Below are 23,644 nucleotides of genomic sequence, written 5' to 3'. Positions count from 1 at the left end.
TATGAGAGACTGAGCAGATCAATATACAGTACCGTTCATAATTGTATAGAAATTGGAAGCACGCGCACTGCCACTTCGACTTTGAACTTCCATAACTTTTGACTCTGATGATATTTTTTGATCAAATTTTCTGAGTTTGATAGATCAACTATCACACTGTTATACCACAAAATTTGAGCTTTCTGGAGTTTGTGTGCCCTGAGATAAAGTAATTCTACAAAAATCGGACTTTTTGGACTTTTCTCATTCATACTGCAATATCTCAGGAACTAAACTACATTTTTTGTTAAAATTTTGCAGAGTGATTGTCGAAATATAAAGTAAGCATGTCTGAAGTTTTTGGAAAGTTTTATTGATGGAATCAAAAGTTACGGGAGGTACAATTTTTAAGGCATGAAGCTAAAAATGCGATTTCTATAGAATTTTAGACGATTCATGAGAACATAATCGTTTCCATCCACAAATCAATCAAAAAATGACTGGCAAAAGCAATGATGAAATGAAAAAATGAAATTAAATAACTATTTGTGTTTTGAAATCAGAATCTCGCAATATTGTTTTGATTTTTTGGTTGAAATAGATTTACTGGTTGTTAAACATAAAATAGAAGTTTCCTATGAAAACAATCGTCCATAATTTAGGTTTATGCCTGAAAAATTGTACCTCGTGTAACTTTTGTTCCCGTAGATAAAACTTTTCAAAACTTCAGACATGATAGTTTTACATTTCAACAATCACTCTGCAAAATTTCAACAAAAAATGTAGCGTAGTTTCTGAGATATTACAGTTTAAATGAGAAAAGTCCAAAAAGTCCGATTTTCGTAGAATGACTGTATCTCAGGCCACACAAACTCCAGAAAGCTCAAATTTTGTGATATAATAGTGTGATAGTTGATCTATCTAACGCAGAAAATTTAATCAAAAAATATCATCAGAGTCAAAAGTTATGGGAGTGCAAAGTCGAAGTGACAGTGCGCGTGCTTCCGATTTCTATACAATTATGAACGGTACTGTACATATTCTTGGAAATATAAATAATGCAAAGATTTATCGTACACACGGTTAGGTATTCAAATTTCTATTTTTTTGTACACAAAGTAACTGAAGGCAAAAACAACGCATCTCTCTGTGCATGTGTATAATTTTGACAGACAGATATATGGTCGGGATTCGACCAGACCGAACTGAACGCCATAGACTTGATTTTGAGAAAATCGAATTCAAAGTTCTCGGCCCTACCAATTGATATTATTTTATTAGATATCTCATTTAATCATTTTACCATCACATTTAGACTCTTATAAAGCCGTCGAGGTTATACTGGTCAAGTTCTGATTACACAATAAGCCGAAAACTGCAATTTAATAGCAATATGTTTGCACCCAGTTCACTCTGGTCGAAAAAAAATGTTTAAAAAATTGCCATGCGCTATCATTTGACTGGGCAATTTGTTCTAAACGTAGGAGCCTACTAATAGGCGCTTTACGAGCAGCACCCAACGAGTATGGCTGAAGCTTGGAAAATGTTTTTTTTGTTAAGCCAGAGTGAACCGAGCCATACAAATTTCGCACTTTTGAAATCCGGAATATCTTTGTTTGTTACTTATCGGTTGCGTTCTGAACGACAGTAAGCAATAAAATAAAGCATTTTTCATCGTTAAATGTTAAAAATTCTATCATCCCCTTGAGTAAATTGGAAAACAAAACTCAAGGGATTCGGTTTAGTCTGGCTGAGCGAAATTTAAACAAATTTTTACAATCCGAAATACAAATTTTTTATCCACGGGAACGTTTTTAATCATTTAATTTATCTGATATTAGTTCGTGACGAGCCAAAGAACTGTTTTGAGTCGAAAAAACTAACACACCTAAGATTAATTCGCAAAAATCCGTTTTCATGACCGAAACAGACTTTTTGTCTTTACCTCTAAGGTGGCTCTCAGTTCACTTTGGCGCAACGCATTTTTGCCATTTCCACTGTCTGCAACATTGAAATTTTCTAATAAAATCAGAAAAAATAGGAAAAATATTCTGATTTTCATAGGACAGGTAGTTTATCATGTTTCGCATCCGCTGCAAAAGATAACTCATTTTTTTCAAATTGGCGTTCAGTTCGGTCTGGTCGAATCCCGCCCATATCATCTCTTTATCTTTTAAATCTAGCAGATTCGAAAAGAGATCCGAAGTAGGCTTTGACGAAGTGGGACGAAGACAATTTTTCGCATGTTTCAAAATCATTGTACCTATTAAGAAAATTTTTTATTTTTGAAAATAAATTTATCGAAAAGTGAAATTTCTACACTACTGGCCATGTAGTAATCGATTCCCTCCGGTAGTAAAGCAGAATTATCCTGTCAGGCTATCGAAAATCGATCCAACAAATTCTTCCCCCGGAAGGTCCTCGGGCAGAATAGGTAGTTTGCAGTAAAGCGAAGCTAAGTATTTTTTTTATTGAATTCATTCTTCGTAATCTGGGGGGTAATATATTCCAATAAGTGCTTTTGTATTGAATTGCGAGAAAATAATTTCGAGACTTGTATTACTTAGAGACTTTGATTAATGTTTGGATAGTCCTAATTCAAGTCCAAGTATTCATTTCAAGCGCATGGAACTTCCTCCGAGTGAAACAGTCATGATGTTCATGATTAAAAACTGCGTAGCTTTTCCCATTATATTTAATTATTTAATACAGGTCGGACTCGATTCTACGCAGACTAGATTCTCCGTGTATTTTGACTCGATTATATGTTCAATTTGTTTTTTTTGCGATTCTATTAGCTTTGAAAAACAATTTAAAACCAATAATTTTGTTTTTCTTTGGAAGAAAGTTTGCATTTGTTTTTGGAGTTAAAAAGAATTCTCTTTAAAATTTCCACGCAATTTCTGCAACCAGAATTGTCTCTCTAAAGGCAAACGGCTCTGCTCTGCATAACGCCGAGGTATCAAAAATAATCTTATCGTTATTTATCGCATTGCTAGATGGCCTAACTTCATGAAGAAATCGAAAATGTAGTCGAAAATGTATCGTAGCCTTTATAGAATGACGAATAGTTATTGGAATTCAAAACACTCTTCATCGTTCATCACATCAAACGTCTTCTTTTTTAAAAGTGTTAATATCTGTTCGTACAACTTTTGTTGAATTGATATTAATCGCCCCCTGATTACCAGCAGTGCAGTGTAATATCGTCCTCGTCATTGAAATTTCCATTTCTGTAAAGCAATTTTCCTAATTTCTAAATGGAAGACGCTGTAACTTCATCGTGTTACATCCCATGCCTCAGCTATCCAAAACAATGCATCTTTGATGCCAATATGGTAAAAACTTTTGCAAAATTCTCCAGGATGACACAGAAAACTTTTTATCAATTTTTACCGATTATTAGATTTTATTTCCATCGGGTGAGGCAATGCTGTGGGGGTAATGCTGTGGGAACAAAGATCGTTTGGGGATCTTCAGCTTTACAGTGGACCACTGCAATAATCCCCCTTATTCTGCGCCGCGCGTGAGGTGACGATAGGCGGGTCACCCTAGTCACCCGATTACAGTAGTCGCTTTAGGTGAGAAACGTCTTTTAGAATGAACTTTTTGAGTTCTTATCCTAATCTAGTAGTCAGCTGGGCATGAACCTCTGTCACATCGGCTTCGGGAATAAGGTGACAAGACTCACGTAACTCTAACTCGACTAGACTATCATCAACTCACGCGCGGCGCAGAATAAGGGGGAATACTATTACGCTTGTAGCTGAAGCTTAGCGTTTTGCACAAAAGCAGTGACCTAGTCACTAGTGAATAAATACCTTCAAAAAACTCCCGAAAGAATTTACGAGTAATCCACGTATTTTGGACGTTTTTCTTTTCGAAGGTGATTGAAAGTATTAGAGAAACATGAGGTATCAAAAGAAAAGAAAGAACATAAGCCGAAATTATTATGAATTTTTTGAAAAAGATACAACGGCTCACCGGCTCACCGGCAGGACTTGAACCCGCAATCTCCGCTTCAGTACACAATTGAATTACAATTGAATATTTTCAGGTACAAAAGATGTAACAAGCGATTTCATAACATTAGTATTGATTTCAACAGAGCCACACCTCCCTGTGTAACTGGTCTGCTCGGAACCTTGAGCAGCACTGATTGCTTCTTCATCTGACCGTAAGTTGCGGCAAACCCGAAGTCGATGGGTGGTGATCCGCGATGCCAGGTAAATGTTTAACGTTTTGTAGTTAGGAAAAAAGGTAAACAAAAGGGTTCAAATTTTCAATGAATTTAAAACTCATTTTATTACGGCTTTTTACTTCAGAGATCTCTTAAAAAGTAAGTAGAATCAACTTTTAGGTCTTCTTCTAGTGTTTTAAATATTTTTTGAAAAAATATTGATAGCTACTGAGCGATAAATTGAGTTTCAAAAACTGGTGTTTTTCTTGCGATTGAAAACACACCTAAGTATTTTGAAAGTTTTTGAATGAAAAAGTGATATTTTCACAAAAACACTCATCAAAAAATATTGTTGGAGATATTTGTAAGCTAAATTTACGAAAGTTCTGTTTTGGAAAGCATTCTAATAAGGAAAAAACCTGGTTGAAAAAACTGGAATTTTATCCTGTTTTCTGTTAACCAAATTAACAAATTTTATAGTTTATTTCTAGAATAAAGAACATTTAAAATGATTTAATTTTTTATAGATTTATTTATGAGTGGTATTTCATTTATGAAAAATGCGCTTCTGGAATGTCTGCTCTTATGTGAGAGCTGTTTGCACATTTTCCGATAATTTTTGTAAAAAAATCGAATGTGTTTCTGTCGGCGTGTCTTGCAAGTACCTTTTCATAAAAAAATTTTGCCCAATAATTATTGAAAAATAACATTAGGAGCAAATTTCCATTTAATTATATACCTGTTCCTAAAAGCTTCCCGAATTCTCTGAACCCTTGTATGGAGCACTTTGTAGCGCTACTGTTTGGTTAATATCTCGGATAGAGACACAAGAGAGATCAATAGTGGGAAAGATCACATGCGGGATATACATGGTGTTTCGATACAAGGTAGAGCTGTTGATCGGTGGAGCTCGACGTGTTCGCTCGTGTCGGTCGATTATATCACGTTCACCGTGGTGAAATTGGCTAACGCGCCGTTGTACTGAAGCGGAGATTGTGGGTTCAAGTCCTGCCGGTGAGCCGTTGTATCTTTTTCAAAAAATTCATAATATTTATGGCTTATGTACTTTCATTCTTTGCTACCTCATGTTTCTCTAATACTTTTCATCACCTTCGAAAATTGAATATTTTCAGGTACAAAAGATGTACCAATCGTTTTCATACCACGTTTTTCTTCGTTGTTCATCATGAGCGGAAACTTAACGAACGGGGGACTGAGATGGAGAGATAATTCATATTTAGAATTTAGATAATTTATATTTAGAACGGTTATGATCAAAAATCCACAATTAATGCAAAATATGCAACAATTCGCATAATTTTTTTACTCTAAGCATTGGTTTCTCTCATTTTAATACAAATTTACTCATTTTCTCGCACAACTAGTCAATTTTTTAAACAATTTCAATCATTGGCGCTGCACAACATGTGTGATCATTGGCACATCTTCTCTCTCCATCTCAGTCCCCCGTTTACGAACCATTAGCATTTACTGAATGGCATGAACGCCACCCTTTTCTTCCTGGAGCCAAAAGTTTATGTATTGACACCAACGCGGAAGCATAGGTGTACTTTCGTCTGCATTCAAATCTGACCCGCGGACATTATTTTTCTCCAATGTTTTCGTTAAAAAAGCGTTTAAATACCATTTTTTCACATTCAGAAATATTAAAAACATAGTTTTCATGGGTTAAATTTATGATTCGATTATCCGTTGGATTCGATTATCCATTCCGCATTTTTTTGCGGGATCGCAGAATCGAGTCAAGCCTTTGTTATATAAGTGGAATTTATGGAATTTTATGGAATTTATATCATTTTTACCATCATGACTTGAACGTCTAACAATTTCATTGAATAATGAATAAGTCGATTAATCAAAATATTTTGCTCCTATCATGCAGATTGGGTTTTCTTGAAATTCGAAACAAAAATCCATTGAATATTTGTTACCAAAAACAGCTGTTTTTATAATCGGTTTATGATGAATTCTAATATTTAAAGTTAAACAATTAGAATGTGAAAATTTCGCTCAAACAGAAAAAAATGTTTTGCTATTATTTTTGAACAATTCATTGTTTAATTTGAATCCACTGTTTTTTTTTATCTAAATCTTTTTCATTAAATGTATTTTTAAAGCACTTCTAAGCTGTGTCTACCTACACTGCTGTGTTACTACACGAGCATTAAAATTATTTTTCATCTTAGTTCTTCCTGTTAAGTTGGGGTAGAGTAGGTGAGAAATAAAATAATAACCTTTTTATATATATTTTTCGTGCTTAATTTGAAAACTTTAATATCTCCTCAGAGAATCTCAGGAGCTCAGGAGTATAGGTTCGATAAGGCCTAATCACTTACCAAGGTGAAATCCATGCCCCGATACCCTTATCCCCAACATTCAGCGTGAGATTTGTGCAGGGATGGCGTACAGTCGGTTTCCGCTAAACAAATCATTACATGTGCTGCACTTCGTTTCCCTCTATCGATTAGACGGACTTGGCCGGCGTCGTTATTGGTTCATATTAAGGATTGGAATTGTGTTGCTTGCTCCCAGCACCTTTCATTTGGTTCATTGTGCAATGTTGATCTCGAACCAATCACGGAGTGCAACCATTATGCCATTGGCCAGGAGGGGCTGTAGGTGAAGCTCAAGCTCCCAGTCTCAAAAGGTAATTCGGCCGAAGGTCATTCGGCTGATGGACGTAAGAATGGGCCATACGGCCAGAGGTTATCCAGCCAGAGACTGTTTGACCGAAAAGGTGTATGGCCAAAGAGATGTTAATCCAAATGGATGCTAAGAGGGTTACCATACGTACTCTTTTAAGAGTACATGTACTCTTTTTCGATCGAAAAATGAGCGTACTCTTCTTTTTGTGAAATCTTGCCGAATGTACTCTTTTTTTTCGTTCAAAGACATTTCATCAGAGAAACGAACTTATTTCTTCCAGTTCTTGAGTTTGTGCATTATATGTACAAGAAGTCCGATAGAAATGCAACACTTGCACGGTACTTCAGGTTTCCCTACTTTGTTGAGTTTTCCAAGAAAACATCACAAATCGATTTAAATCTAAAATTTTCGTTTAAAAACAAGTTTGCTATTTCATCAGCAGTACTTTTCAATATGTAAAATACAACAACTTCGATAGTTTTAAAACTGCTTTTAAGAAAGCTTCTCCCAGGCGTCGAAATAACCTGTGCAGGCCATGAGCGCCTTTGAATATGCAATTAAAGCTCAAACAGTTGGCAAAGAGCACAACAGCAATTTGAACTCCTGTTTAAATGCAACATTTTCTCATGTTTGCGATGTTCTGATCTCTATGTCTTCGAATAATCCAACCAACCTTTGACTTATCACTAAAAATCTGCAAGAAAATGTTAGTATTTTTTGAAAAATCATTATTGTCAGGTAAGTCACATAACTAGCAACTTATTGTCACTAATTGAATGGACTTAAATTTCCTGGTTTCTCCCGTTTCTTCTGAACATTTTGAAATATTATTTCAACGTACTCTTTTTGGCGTTGAAGGATATGGTAACCCTATGCTAAGCCAAAGGGTCATTAGGCCGAATAATCATGGGTCCGAATTTAAGATAGGCCGACCAGATGTAAGGCCTACCGGACGTCAGGCCGAACAGACGAGAGGCCGAACGGACACTAAGCTGAATGAATTTTAGATAGAATAGCACAATAATACAACAAGCTTTCAAGCCAAAGTCTCAACAAATGGGTGCTTGGTCTAATGACCATTCGGCCTAACGTCCATTCGGCTCACCGGCTTTTCGATCTACCGTTCATTCGACCTAGCATTCGGCCTTACAACCATGCGACCTAGTTATCATTCGGCCTTTCGGCCATACGGCCGCACAATTTTCGATCAAATTACTAATCACACCATTGCACTATCCTATCTAAAATTATTTCGGCCTAACATCTTTTCAGCCTACTGTCTATGCGGTCAAGCATCTATTTGACGTTAAAGACCATTCGGTTTATCGTCCATTCGACATTTTGTCCATTTGGCGCTCCGTTCATTCAGCCTAACGACCATTCAGCCTAATTACAATTCGATCTAACGACTATTCGGCCTTACGACCGTTCGGTCGGATTTCGGTCTAATGACCAGTCAACCCAGTGACCATTTTGAGGCGGCCGGCGCCATGATTAATGCTTAACAAGAGAGCATCAGTTATGTCCTTTGCGAATGCCTTAAGACCTCTGAACAATTTTTATGGTCAAACACAAAGCAGTAACTAGTTCTACTGAAACTAGCGATGGTGGAATTTGAAACGCTTTGATTTCCATAAAAAAGAAAAGAGATCGAAGAGATTATTTACAAATTCACTATCGTAACCGGTTTGAAAATTTTAGGGTTCATCCTTTCAAGGTGTAAAAAACTAAGCAAAGCTTAAGTGTCACCGAGTTTTCATTTGTGCTACATGGGCTCGCTGTTTTAAGCCAATAATAAATTGAAATGAAGTGGAAACGGGAATTTGTACTTTTGTAACATACAGTTAGGAATTTACCCCAAAGTTAAGTCCAATGTTGAAGAGTTAATTTATTTTCCATTCTGAACGTACTTATTTCTAGGAAAAGCACTCCAATTTCTGCATAATTCGAAATAGTGCAGTTTACAGCCCTTTCCGCATACTTAAACCTGATAATTAATGCATTTTCAAACATTTGGAAAATATTTACATATTTCATCGGGTATCTAAACAATGCGATTCAGAATAAACAGCACAAGGTAGTTATCTAGATACCAGAGCAACCACTAAGCGACATGTCTGTGAAGCCCAACTTACCTTGCTAATAAATTCAAACGAAAGTGAGCTTCCTTACATTTTAAGAGCCCCCTCTTCTCACTTCCCCATTCGAGATGATCTCTCAACAGAAGTAAAATGCGTTGCCCGGGTTGGTTTAATTAATCAAGTAAAAGTGTGAAATCGTGGACTGCCGATCAGCGCGTGTTTTGCCTCGCGCTGTTTGCTTTTTCACTTTTAACTAACTGTGGCGCGTAATAGAGCGATTCCCATTCCAATGAAGATAGTCGGGTAGCTGAAATTTAAAAGATGAGCCCTGCCACTGACTAGACTGGAGATGATGGAGATTTGCCTAGTAGTAGTGGCTTGAGGGGGCCCGGAAAAATATGTTTAATGTAAAACAACTCACTCATTCAGTGATTCAACGATGCAGCAGCAAGGCTCAATTTGAATTGATTACCTTCGTCGTCTGCCTCCAATCTCCGAGATCGTCTGCCCTCCAATTTGTGCGGGTGGGTGGCTTTCGTTAAGATTTTAGACTCTAGTAGATGCGCGACTTTGTTATGTTAAAAAGAATCAGCTGGCTGGAGAAAAACTCACCGGGCGTAAGATGAAAGTGCGGTCACTTTTGTTTATGCTTAGTTGCGGCGCTTAAGTTTTAAACAAGTTTGAGTTGGGAGGTAGTGGAAAAGGGTGGTTGATTTTTACTGCACCCCATGCATGGGTTTTAAAGCTCCGATGAAAGTAAACAACAATGAGCAGGAAAATTTCAGTGAAAATCATCAACAAACACATTTCCTTTTCAGATAGTGGGTACGTGGAAGAATTATGTTAACAGGTGGTTTTTTCGCGAGAGACGAGAAATTACATATGCATCTTTGTGTAAATTGTATTCAGAGATGCCAAAGATACGACTAGCTAGACACATCCAAGTAGCTCAATGAGACAATCAGTGCCTACTGCATGAAGGAAAAAACTTGGTGAATGGTGAAGGAAATGAGCAATAAAAAATCAGTGAACGTTGTTGCATGTGATCGAAGTGAGTCATGAAGGAATTCGCGAGGCAAAAACTAAGCTTGAAACTATCACTTAGTTGGCCATGCACACGCATACGTACCGAACGGACTGGAATAAGACCCACTAGGATTAAGTTCGCGATGATTGACACTCCCACGCTTGAGTGAATCGATTCGGACCGAAAAGTGGCGAAAAATGAGAGTATTGTAAGCCGGATTGAATCGAAAATAATTAAATGACCCCGAACCGAACTGAAATCAAAGGTGCAGCAACTGTTGAAAGCCAATTTGGACTGAAAAAAAACCTATACACTTTCAATTAGCCATTAAGAAATTTAACGGTTCGTAAAGCTCGTTTTATCTCTCGAATAATTTTAAACCTGTAGAAATAATCATGATTGAGGCATTGTTTAACAAATAAAATAAATTAAAACGAATTGATTCCAATGATGAAATGTAGCTTTCAACAAATAGTTCCTACCAAAAAACCTGTAGAATGTCCACTAACTTTTCCATTTCTTCATTTTTCCATTTCATTTTTAACCCTCGCAGCAATGTGCAGCTCGAAGATGAAGATGATTCTGAGCATACGGCTGATCCCATAACTTGACCATTATCTGCATCCAAACGCATCGCTTGTCTGTCCTTTCGAAGATCTAGAAATAAATACCATAAAAAAAGTTCTAAGTGAGTGTTTGTGCGATCGCGCCGCCATTTTCTTCTTCTTTCTCAAAAATTTCTACGACCTCCAACCTCCAACAACGATTCCGCATGAATGGATAAGCACAGCCGATCGAAGCCAACGCTCGAAGACTACATTATCGACATGGAGACGCGACCGCCCGACAGCGGCCAGACGGCCGATAAGGACGTTTGGGCCCAGCTGAGGCAAAAGGAAGAGGACCTGCTGCTGGCGGCCGAACTCGGCAAGGCGCTGCTGGAGAAGAACGAGGAACTGAAGAAGCACCAGGAGAAGCTGGTCGACGATTACTCGATGAAACTGGAGGTGAGTCGATGGTTTTTTTCAATAGAATTATCACATAAAAAAAGTAGAAATCATCGATGACATAACAAAACTTTAAAATAAGTTCCCAGAAATATGGTTCCAGAATTAATTTTTTAAATTCAACAATCGATTTATTGCTTGTCTTCAGTTTTCTGTCGAATTATAACTTGTCTTCAGTCTTCTGTCGACTGTCTTCTGTCGATTGTCTTCTGTCGACTGTCGACTATCATCTGTCGACTGTCGTCTGTCGAATTATAACTTATCTTCAATCTCGATCTCGATTGTTGACTGTCGTCTGAAAACTGTTGACTGTAGTCTGTCGACTATTGTCTGGTCGACTGTTGTCTGGTCGACTGTTGTCTGGTCAACTGTAGTCTGGTCCAGACTGAAAACTGTTGTCTGTCGTCTGTCGACTTTCATCTGTCGGCTGTTATGTGTCAACTGTCATCTATCGGCTGTTATGTGTCGACTGACGACTGTCGTCTGTCGACTGTCGTCTGTCGACTGTCGTCTGTCGACTGTCGTCTGTCGACTGTCGTCTGTCGACTGTCGTCTGTCGACTGTCGTCTGTCGTCTGTCGATTGTCGTCTGTCGACTGTCTTCTGTCGACTGTCGTCTGTCGACTGTCGTCTGTCGACTGTCGTCTGTCGACTGTCGTCTGTCGACTGTCGTCTGTCGACTGTCGACTGTCGTCTGTCGTCTGTCGACTGTCGTCTGTCGACTGTCGTCTGTCGATTGTCGACTGTCGTCTGTCGACTGTCGTCTGTCGACTGTCGTCTGTCGACTGTCGTCTGTCGACTGTCGTCTGTCGACTGTCGTCTGTCGACTGTCGTCTGTCGACTGTCGTCTGTCGACTGTCGTCTGTCGACTGTCGTCTGTCGACTGTCGACTGTCGTCTGTCGACTGTCGTCTGTCGACTGTCGTCTGTCGACTGTCGTCTGTCGACTGTCGTCTGTCGACTGTCGTCTGTCGACTGTCGTCTGTCGACTGTCGTCTGACGACTGTCGTCTGTCGACTGTCGGATGTCGTCTGTCGACTGTCGTCTGTCGACTGTCGACTGTCGATTGTCGTCTGTCGACTGTCGATTGTCGTCTGTCGACTGCCGACTGTCGATTGCCGTCTGTCACTGTCGTCTTTCATCTGTCGACTGTCGTTTGTCGACTGTCGTCTGTCGACTGTCATCTGTCAACTGTCGTCCGTCATCTGTCGTCTGTCGGTTGTCTTCTATTAATTGTCGTCTGTTGACAGTGGACTGTCGGCTGTCGTCTGTCGACTGTCGGCTGTCGACTGTCGTCTGTCGACTGTCGTCTGTCGACTGTCGTCTGTCGACTGTCGTCTGTCGACTGTCGTCTGTCGACTGTCGTCTGTCGACTGTCGTCTGTCGACTGTCGTCTGTCGACTGTCGTCTGTCGACTGTCGTCTGTCGACTGTCGTCTGTCGACTGTCGTCTGTCGACTGTCGTCTGTCAATTGTTGTCTGTCGTCTGTCGACTGTCGTCTGTCGACTGTCGTCTGTCGACTGTCGTCTGTCGACTGTCGTCTGTCGACTGTCGTCTGTCGACTGTCGTCTGTCGACTGTCGTCTGTCGACTGTCGTCTGTCGACTGTCGTCTGTCGACTGTCGTCTGTCGACTGTCGTCTGTCGACTGTCGTCTGTCGACTGTCGTCTGTCGACTGTCGTCTGTCGACTGTCGTCTGTCGACTGTCGTCTGTCGACTGTCGACTGTCGTCTGTCGACTGTCGTCTGTCGTCTGTCGACTGTCGACTGTCGACTGTCGACTGTCGACTGTCGACTGTCGACTGTCGACTGTCGACTGTCGTTTGTCGACTGTCGTCTGTCGATTGTTAACTGTCGACTGTCGACTGCCGTTTGTCGACTATCATCTTTCGACAGTCGTCTGTTGACTGTCGTCTGTCGAATATCGTCTGTCGACTATCGTCTCTCGACTATCGTCTGTCGACTATCGTCTGTCGACTATCGTCTGTCGACTGTCGTCTGTCGTCTGTCGACTAGCGTCTGTCGACTGTCGTCTGTTGACTGCCGGCTGTCGTCTGTCGACTGTCGTTTGTAGACTATGATCTATCAACTGTCGACTGTCGTCCTTTTGTCATCTGTCGTCGTCGCTATTTTAAGTTATTCAAGAATATTTTGAAAGATATTGAATAACGTCAGGTGATATTTTTTCTTTTTTTTATGTTCCCTGTATTCCGATGAGAGTTGATAGTTATAATGAGAGGTTATGAAATCAACACAAGTGACTCTCTCATCTGTCAAAGATTTTTTTTCCTCTGATTGTTAAAGCTCCTTAAAACTTTTTGAATGAAATTTTGATAACAACCTGTATATTTTAATTTTAAAAAAATCTAAGGCTAACATCAAAACATCCACCAAAATTACCTCGACGGACGATTGATGAGCTCAACTGTTGAAAGGTTTCTGTTTTTAAACAACACCATACTTAGGACGGTCTATCTAGCCGTTCTCGTTGAAAAACGTGAATTATTCAGCTAATGACTCTATACTGGCCACACGCGACATTTTGTGAATAGGATAGAAGCATCCGAGGAAAAAAAAACCCGTGGCCCGCGAAATAATCTGCTTCTACCTATCTACAGTGTATCCACCCCAAAGGTAGGTACATAGCCGATGACAAAAGGCAGTGAAATCCGGAGGGGCTGTTGCCAATTCTGTAAACAGCAACTAGACAGCAGCGTCCAGTTGAAAGCTCAAAGCATTTTTTTTCGCGACTGGTGTGTCACGGTTTGGTTTTGCTTTTTGCAGTTTGCAGCACCCACTCAGGCCGGACGAACAATCGCACCATATGGGGATGGTTTGTCCAAGTGGATTACCGTCTCCGAACATCCGCTCGATTGTCCGTCAACCATTGCTCTTATAATCCGTGGGGTTAATCCTCAACGAGTTGTTCCTATAAACACGAACACACTAACAACAAGAGGGCGGATACTCGAGGTCACGCATACACCAGTTGGTTGGATGGAAGTAAACCTAGTAGGCTATCGATTTTCCGTGCAGTTGTCAAGGGAGCTTTTGCATGTCATGGCAGGCTATGTGTCTATGTTGTACTTTACTAGGCAACCGGACCACAATAATCAACATCGTGAGGTGTAGCAAAATTGACTCGTGACAATTTCGGTTGACTGTTGGACACTATTTGGCAAAAGAATTGAACTTTCAGATCCGATTCACTGGCCAAAGCCATCAGACCGTGAACCCCACGATTGATATGAGAGTGTTCTCTAGTCGAGATGACTACACCTCGAGCTAAGCGGTAGTAATAGTTATTGCCCTGAAATAAAGAGCCTTGGCATAGAGAGTTCAACAATTCTGTGATTGAGGTGGTTCTGCAATTGTGGTGAAATTCTCCTGAAATACTGAATTGGAAGTTTTTCTTTAATTTTTTTTCCCAAAAATCAAAAAGTCACTCAGTTTTAAGAAAAGTATTCAAAGATCCTTAGAATCTGCACATATGAAAAGTGGCTCAGAGTTGATTGAATGTAAACAATGAATTTTATGTATGCCTGAAACAGCCCATTTTATATTGTTAGTTACCGCAAGGCTGTCTAAAACAAGTCTACACGGTCTACACACATACCGGAAACAAATCAGCGGAATGCTCAATCATCTGACAAGTATATTGATTGTAGTTTTCAGGCACGTGTAAGCTCATCTTAGCGTTATTTTTAATGAGGTTCTTGTCTGCTAAGCGAGGTGCTGATTTGCACCGTTTCCGTTTGTGGTTACTTCGATTATTCCCCCCCCCCCCCCGGAGCATGTTTACGGTTGACAATAGAAGCTACAAGAAACAAAACAAAACAACCTAGCATCAATCAAACTGGCGATGACATCTTCAAGTAGTTAAAAAACACGCGGTTGCGCGAACCGCTTGCTTATGAAGATCTGCGCCACCTGACAGACTTGTCTGTCACTTAATTTGGCTCTGATTAACCGGAATTGATGTTTTTTTTTTTACGAAAAATCATGAAAGCGATAAACCGTAAATTTCCGAATTAGCATCGATACTGATGGCATTGAGAACACAATCTCCTCACGCAATGTAAAAATGTCTTCAGGGTCTCTCGAAATCAACTGTCTGTATGGCAGGCTCAAATCTTCAATTTCCTTACTTTTAAACATTTTTCCTCTGAACTCCACGATCACAGCAAGCCACGAATCATGTCGAACCGTACCAAACGGGCCAACTAGATTTGATACGGGTTGAAATGATTCATACAATTGAAATCTAGCCAATGTTCATATAATTAGAACTTCCATCGCCGAGGTAATAAAACAAATCCAAGAACATCTGGAGGCGAACGGTTTATCAGTCACCGTAACGGATTTACGGCGGGCAATAGATCAACCTGTTATCGAACCAGCTGCTATTGCAGTTTGTTGGCTATATTTGCAGATATCCTAGCGGATTTGCTAGTGGAACGCTGCTAACGACTGCGAAACCTGATCATGCGGAACCGATTGATTCCTCCGATATTGATCGGTGGCTTATGGTGTGTTGCTATTTTTAACCTTAAAGCCACCGTCGCCGCCACCAATCGATCTGTTTTTGCGTCAATAGCAAATGGTCTGAACTTCATAGGAACAAGGTTGTTTTCGAGAGCTGAAAGAATCGAGTTTTTCCGAATAAACACTGTCACTATAATAATATTCGAATGTGATAGTCCTTTGAATATTCGTCCAGTTTGACTAAGTAAATTCCTGTTTCTTGAAAATAAAAATCGTTCTGACCTGTGGTCAAATTTTGATAAAATCAGGTTTGGCGATATGTTAAAATTATTCACATTTATAGAGGAGTATTCATGTTTACTTCATTTATTCTCATGATAAGGCACTTACGATGATCATTATTTGTTTGTTACTAAGTTCTTATAGTCAAATTACATGAAAGTATACCTATAAAGATACAGAGGTATGCCTACATAAACTGAACAGAACAAAAATATCGCTTGTTTTTGCTTGTTAGAAAAAAAATGATTGGCTCCCGCTCAAATTTTTTTTCTAAAATATGTTTCAAATTGTTCAACGGTTAGTTTAAGCACAGGCGAACAGACAAGGCACTCATGTTTCATTCTTCAAGTGTTTTTGTTCTCTAGAAGCTAGGCAAGGTTGCAAATTGTGACTTTCTACGAATTTACCAAAAAAAATTCTGTAACGGTTTTGTGATGCTTTTTCCATTAATTTCATTAAAAAGTCGTGTCAAATTGCGTCTTTTTACATTCTACTTAAAAAAAAATCAATTATTATTACCAATTATCCAAAATTTATATAGACATAAAAAAAATTACATTTTGATAAAACGTCAAAAACATCTAAATTCTGTGAAATTTGTGAATATTTCTAAAATTCTGTGTTCTGTGGCACAGATTCTGTGATGAAAATTGACTAAAAATTTTGTGAAATTATAGTTTTTTCTATTATTTCGGCAACCTTTCACCCGAGTGCACTGCTTTGAAATTGAACCGTTTCGATCATGGTAGCCTTCGCTTTTATAAATATCTGCATGGTGATAAATTTCGATCAAGGTCAACATAAACAAAGTACCTTCCCTTTAGAAAATTCCCCTATATGCATTCTGATTCAGAAGTAAAATTTTCAATTTTGTAGGTTTTTTCGTAGTCTTTGAGTTCTGGAGTCTATAAGACGGATGAGAGCAGTAACAAAATGCCTAACGGTTGCTTGGATTAACTCATACGGCGTTCGCCTCGATGTAAGTTGATCGGAAAATTTATCAGTCATCAAAAATTATCCGAAAATTTCAATCAGACAAGCTACATTGAAAATCCATTTGCCTAAATGATTCGAAAAACGTTGTAAAGTCTGGAAACGCCATTTAAATGGAGCCTCATGTCCCTTTTGAATTGTTCTTGAGTGCAGTTTTCTCAAAATCAGTGTTGAAGCAGAACTGGGAAATGAATTTTTGCATTTGGGGTATAGATTTCCCAAGTAACCAAAAGTCGCATACACACTTAATATTTTTTCCTGTGGTCGTAACGATTTCGTCCTGTATTTTCAACAACTGAAAATTACAGGACGATCTCAGGACAGAAAAACACTACAGGAAAACAACTGTCAAAATATACTGTGGAATCGGAACTGTTTCCTCCTGTAATTTGCGGGAGGTTTCTAAATTTTCCTGTAGCCTCGAGACTGCTTTCTTACGAGATTTACATGACATTCAGGAATTTATTATGCAGAAAATTGATTACATAAACATTTTCCAAATTATAACAAAATTTATTCATGTTTCGATGAGAAATGGATGAGCCTTGGTGTTCGTTTGAGCTCAATTTTTTGCCTGAAAAAAAATAACAAAATTTTTAGTTTAATAATTAGATATTAACTATGTACTTAGAAAAAAATTACCTTCTTTAGCCTTTCCATCCAGTTCTTGGAAATCATTTGGTGTTTTTGAACAAGAAATCTGATGAAGTACTGCAAATGTTGCAAAGGTTAACTCAATGTCCTTTATCTTCAATTTCAAACACCACCGGTGAATCATTTGTAGCAAAACAGCCTTCGACAACCACCTCGGTTCCATTAAACTGTGACCGCACTTCGTTTTATGCATTTTGTCTTTTACGAAAGAGAACATTATTTTTTCGATACCGATAATATAACTACGCTATAGGAAACTTACTGCACTTTCAATGCTGGATTAGATAATATTCAAAAGATTGACAAAAACTAACGTGAAAATACATTACAATTCCTTAACAGCTGCTAGCACAGGATGGAAAAGGATAAAAAATAAAAAGCGTGGTAGAAAACGGTTGACAGATGCGACGATCTTACGTAATACAGGACAATTGTTCGACTGCCTGTGCGTTCGTTAAAATTTCATTGCGAATTTCAGGAGAGCTGAAGCATCCCGTGATTAGGGTTAGTTCCCATTCGAACTTCGTTTGAATTGAGCAGTTGTCCTGTGAGACGGAGAATCATGGTCCCGAGAGGAATAAATGCCATCTTAGTGTGTAGATGCTTAATTTTGTGCATCACAAGTTCACATTTGGCTGGATAAAAGGTACTCGAGAGAAATGAAAATAAGTGCTTGTTTTGGGCTTCTAAACGATCACAAAAAGTTTAAACAAGTAGCATAGAACATTTTTGTGCGTTTCAAATACCTTAAAAAATCCAGGATTCAATTTGGCTTATTTATCTTGCTCCGTTACGAACTTTTAAAGAATTTTTTGGTTGCATACAGAACTTCTTATGAACTTTTTGGTTCCATGCAGAACTTGATACGGACTTTTTGGTTCCATGAGGAACTTCTATAGAACTTCAATGCAAACGTAAGTATTAAGATTTTGCACAACAGTGAATAACAATATATCAGAGCTACGAATATACGAACAACGAATCAAACCCTCAACTGTTGTAATTAAAATGGATAGATTAAATAAATCTAATATATATTTCACTTTTTTTTTTAAATTTTGATAATATTCGTATCGAACAAACCGAAGCAAAAAAACACATCTCCATGTTTACAATCCGATTTTCTTTTATTTTTTCATTGCGAAGATATATTCTTACAGCTGAAGCTGAGAAACATCCAGCACCTAGAGTAAAGTTATTACTGAATCGGAACGATTACGACGGTAGCTTTTCACAGCTATCAGCAATATACTCTTCATTAGGATGAGCTTGACTCGAACTTTCTCTATCTCCTTTCTATAGTGAAACAGTTCCGCAAATCTTCATTGTCATGATTGAGAAAAACCTTGAAGAGCAACCACATGAAAGCGCAGTCCATTTTTAAACTAAAATTGGAAACAGATGGTAAGAAAATTAGTCACAAAAAACATCTTAAAAAAAATAAAATTACTCACGTTTAATTTCAATTTCTTCTAGTTTGTTTTGGATTAAATTGATACATCCGTTGGTGAAGATACGAATGTTTACATTTTTAAATATCGCCTGCTTTAAAAAGGCGATAATTGTAAAAGCAAGTTCACTGATGTTGGGTAAAAGTGATAGAAATTTTGACATTTTGAAAATTTTACCATGCAAAAATGTTTTCAAGATCTTTAGGCATAGCATTTTTTTACAACACTATTTCTATTTCAGCCTTATGTGATTGAAATATTGCTATTTTTGCATCACAGCATGCGAAACTACAACACGTGTTGTTCAAAAGGTTGAAGACCACAGACCTTGAAAATGTTTTTGCATGGCAAAATTTTCAAAATGTGCTTAAAGTTACAAAATTCCTACCACTTTTTCCCAACACCAGTGAACTTCCTCTAAGTCTCTTTTATATTGATGCTTAAAATAACAGCAATCTAAGTATTGGCCATGGGACAGAGGTAGCGTGTTCAGTTCTCACCTCGTTGGTTCAGGTTCGAAGCTTCAAGCATGCAAATTTTCAAGTAAGTTTAAAACTCAATCACAGTTTAAGCAACATTAAATTAGAAAAAATAGGTTAAAATAGCAATCCAAAGCTGAGGTCTCGTGTGGAGGCTGAATAGCCTTCTACTCATCTTCAACTTAGACTTTGAAAGTATCGATAAGAACTTAAATTTAAGGCTGAGTAGAATGCTATTCATTCGTTAAATAAAGCTGAATAAGCTTCTAAGAGCCTGTTTTATGAAACTTTTGGTTACTTGGGTTTAACCAAATCAATGTGGAAAAATTAAACTGAATTCTTTATTCCGTGTCTAAGCTTATTTTAAGTTTTCTGAATTTTATACAATAATTTTTCTACGAAATTTTAAGTTAGAAAGAATGCATACAATGTTTAAAATATCATTGATCTGCCAATTTTTTTCAAAGATGGATCAGCTAGTCTCATACATTAACCCATTATTCTAATTTAAAATTAAATTAAAATTAAAATTAATCAAATTTCATTGGTTAAAATATATCAAAAAGCGAAATGGTATTCAACTTTTCCTATTCTGAAGCACTTGACATATGTATGTTTATTCAGAATAACAGTGTACTTCCCATAATTATTCACAAAATATCGGTTGGGAAGAAAATTACCATGCAAACTCCAATCCTCGTTGTATCTCCCTGGAATCTATAGCTATCGAATTTTATTTTTAAGTTCTTTTGATGAATTTGACAGTAGCTCGAGACCGTCCGAAAGTCTTAAACCTACAATTTTTAAATAAAATAAAAAAGAATAACTTGATTCCTCTGACATCAAACGATGAATCAAACGTGTACGAATGAGCGCGGAACGCCGAACTAAGTATATTTATCTAATTTATAGTCCATTTCATAGATTTGTTGATCATGTCGACTACAGATGGCAATGCAATTGCTTTGTCAAGAATGAGATGAATTTTCTTCAGAGTGTCCTGTATGTTTGTCTGTGTTTTAAGCATATTATGTTTTTTTCTGTGAAATATAAATTATTTTTTAATGTAGGTTTGAGTGAATAGTAATGTTTCTGCGAAGTATTTAAAAAGATAACTGCATTTTTATCGATATCTAGAATTCCATCACAGTTTTTAGGTTTTTACGAGATAATGCTCTTGTACATACTCATAAACATGAGGTATACCGTCAACTGAGGCATCATGCAACACTTTTCAGGTTCAATGGCTTCGGTTGATGATGGCGACTCGACTCGACCCAATGTGATCCGTTTTCATGGGTTCAGATCGTGTGCTGCAATTCTTCGTCACAATTATTTTTTAACCTGCAACTAGTCGAATTCTTATTGTCCATCTGGAGTCATTCAGTCATAGCTTTGGCAACGCTCCGCCAGTACACTGAGAAAAATACTATTATGTATGCCATAAGAAAAATCATTGAAATATATAAGAATGTCTTATGACGCGAATGAACTCCTCAAATGTATACCTTCGTCAATGAGAGGTTGTTGCTTTCTATAAGAGGGTCTTATGGAAACAGGAAATGTCGTTATTCGTGACGAAATCGAAAAAAAAATCTAAATTTTTGATGCTCTGATTTTATTTTTAGACTAGTTTGTTTGAAATTATATTATGTCACCATCAGCAGCATATCAACCCTCGATTCCAACGAAGTTTTTTTTTCGGAATCCGGTCTTTTGCACTTTCTCGGTAATAATGCTGGAAAGTAAACAATGTATTTTAGTCAACAAATTTACAAGAAAAACTTTACCTCAAACTTACCATTAAAAACATCATCATTATATTTCACTCAAGGAAAACTTAAAACTTCCCGGAGTGTGCTTCAAACATATTTATTTATTGGTGGATATATGGGCTGAGCCCGTCATTCCGGCTATCTAAAGACTCGTATGAAAAACAGTTTTACACTCTAAAAACAGTTCATAAGAAGTCACGACTAGAAAACTTATCCTTTATGGAACAGGGAAACTATTCACATGTTGAAGTTTCATAGTTACATTTTGGCCGAAGGTTCAAAGTCGTTGGGCATGTGCACAAGGGGGCTGGAAAAGAAATTATTCAGTTATAAAATTTAAACTTGACAAATAATTAAGGGTTTTATTTTGCGGATTACATCCTCAGCTTCGTATTTGAAAGTTGTTTGTTTACCTCTTGAAATCACAAAACTTCGGAAACCATGGCTACGTAAGCTGCAACGCTGATGTCGGAAATTAGATTTTATTTGATTTTTCGGCGCTAGTTTTCAACAGATGAATAAAACTGTTGAAATTTGATTGATGATTAGATAAATGAGAAGTAATCAATAAAGAACAGATAATTTAAAGCATTATTAACACATTGGATTTACATAAAATGGGTGGGATTTAAAACCAGTTAAGTTTTTTCATGTTTGAAAACTTACCTTCTTTGAACTAATGCTTCGAATTGAATTGACCAATTATACAATTACTTTTGAATTAATGGTTTACGCATAATGAACAACTAATTTTGATTCATATTTATGTTCAACATGTGCTACTTAAGGAGAAGGAAAATTGGAAAATGTTAACATGTAGGATTTGAACAACTTAGAAAAAAGATATACATACCATTTTTCAAAAAGTTGTTGAAATCTTAAGTATGTACCCTATTACAAAAATTTTACATGTAACTGCATGGGTAGAAAGGAATCGGGTAATTAGCAGTATGAGTAAATCAGTAAGCAGTAAGCAGTACATGTAAATCACCGGTCGAAATAATTTCCAATGTTTACTGTAGAATTACTTTTTCATGGTTTCATGATACTTCCAAGCAAGTGATCAAAAATCAAAATCAAAACACATCGGTAGTAAATTTTGAATGGGGTGAATACGCCAAATGTAAACATATGGCGCTATCAACTGAGAGATAAAGTACGTTTGTAAACCTACATTTTATTTGTACAATGTTAACTGAATGATGTTTTGATTTTGATATTGTGTTTTTCTTGAACAACTAGATTCGCTGTCAAATATTTAAGTACAAGAATAATTTCTTCATCTTGTTTTGTACGTTCTTGATTTATTTATTTACATGTCATGTCAGCTGATAAATTTGTCATGTGACGAAGTTAGCTTCATGAAATTTTGTCCGTGATATTAAGCTGCATTCGTACTAGACTGCAAGATATGTTAGTTTGTGTAATCATATCGGATCTAAAAAAAACATTCGAATTATAGTAGGAGCGGTAAGCAACCAGATTTAAGAATTTAAGCACATTTTATGGTTCACTTATCATAATGTTAATGCAGATTAATTCTGATGTTTTTGGTGAGGGTGAAACCACCGAAGATTTATCAAACAACGACCAAATTAGTAATCCAAACAAACACAATGTATTTGCAATGCAATTCTTTATTGGTTTTAAGCCAACTTTACTTAAAAAACGGATGAGTTCATTAAATTTCATTTCTTAAGCCATGTTCAGAAGTACGAGTATTTCAGAACCGTAGAATAAATATTCGAAATATTTCAAATTTAGTTTTTTATTCCACTTATTTATTCATAGTAATCGCTTCCAGCAACGGTCAACACTATCTGCGAGCTTTGGAGGTGAGATTGATGCAGATCTTAATAGTTGTTGTTACCTGAATAAAGCTAATGCTATCCTAATAATTTAGTGTCCAGGCCCTTTATTTCGGTGATAGCTGCGTTATTAGAGCTTGGTTATGCAAATATTTAGCAACGTTGTGTTGGTTATAAAATAGACTATCTAGCTTATTTTTTTCAGATTTTTAAATGTACGTGTGTTTGAGATATTTACGATGCAAAAAGACATGGTAAAAATAATTTTGCACAATCGCTTTGGAAATTCCTTTGGAAATTGATTTCAAAACTCATGAACTGTTGATTTCTTTTGAAATATTTTTTGGTTCAAATGGTTAAGAAGTATAAGAAGCTACTCTAGGATGCTCACGAAGTTCACACCAAGCATAGTAGTGGAACCCTTGATCGCAACTATGGTGAAAAATCTATGGTTATTGGGGATAACTTAATGCAGACTCCTAAACTATGCAGTAAATCCGTTTCCGGCAGGCAATTAGTGTTGCCTGTCTAGTAGACACCCAGCAAATAACTAAAAATGAGCAGTTTCATGGATCGCAATCGCAATCGGTTTTTAGGGAATGTGACAGATGTGTTCTGATGGACAAAGAAATTTATGTTAAAACCGGATTTAAAAGATCAAATTTTTCGAGATGCCTACTCATGAAAAGGTTCCAACCAGATTCCAATTAGTTTTTCCAGGTGAATTTGTGTAAAATATTATGATTTTGCAAAGGTTTTGCTTCTGTGTGAAAAATAATA

General features: G+C 37.3%; 1 protein-coding gene across 2 annotated transcripts in view; it reads left to right on the top strand.

Annotated features, from left to right (window-relative positions):
* Positions 1–23,644, top strand: part of LOC129756128 (bicaudal D-related protein homolog) — a 143,530-nt gene that overhangs the window by 36,528 nt on the left and 83,358 nt on the right. The window contains exon 2 of one of the 2 annotated variants that reach the window (XM_055752900.1): positions 10,725–10,941. In XM_055752900.1, coding sequence (XP_055608875.1) covers positions 10,762–10,941 — 180 coding nt within the window. In that variant the 5' untranslated portion in view covers positions 10,725–10,761. Of the gene's footprint in view, positions 1–10,487; positions 10,942–23,644 lie in introns of both variants that reach the window. The other variant, XM_055752899.1, reaches the window with a different exon arrangement.

This window comes from Uranotaenia lowii, chromosome 3 (genome assembly GCF_029784155.1).
Source record: "Uranotaenia lowii strain MFRU-FL chromosome 3, ASM2978415v1, whole genome shotgun sequence".
NCBI classification, from domain to species: domain Eukaryota; kingdom Metazoa; phylum Arthropoda; class Insecta; order Diptera; family Culicidae; genus Uranotaenia; species Uranotaenia lowii.
This window is presented reverse-complemented; position numbering and strand designations above follow the sequence as displayed.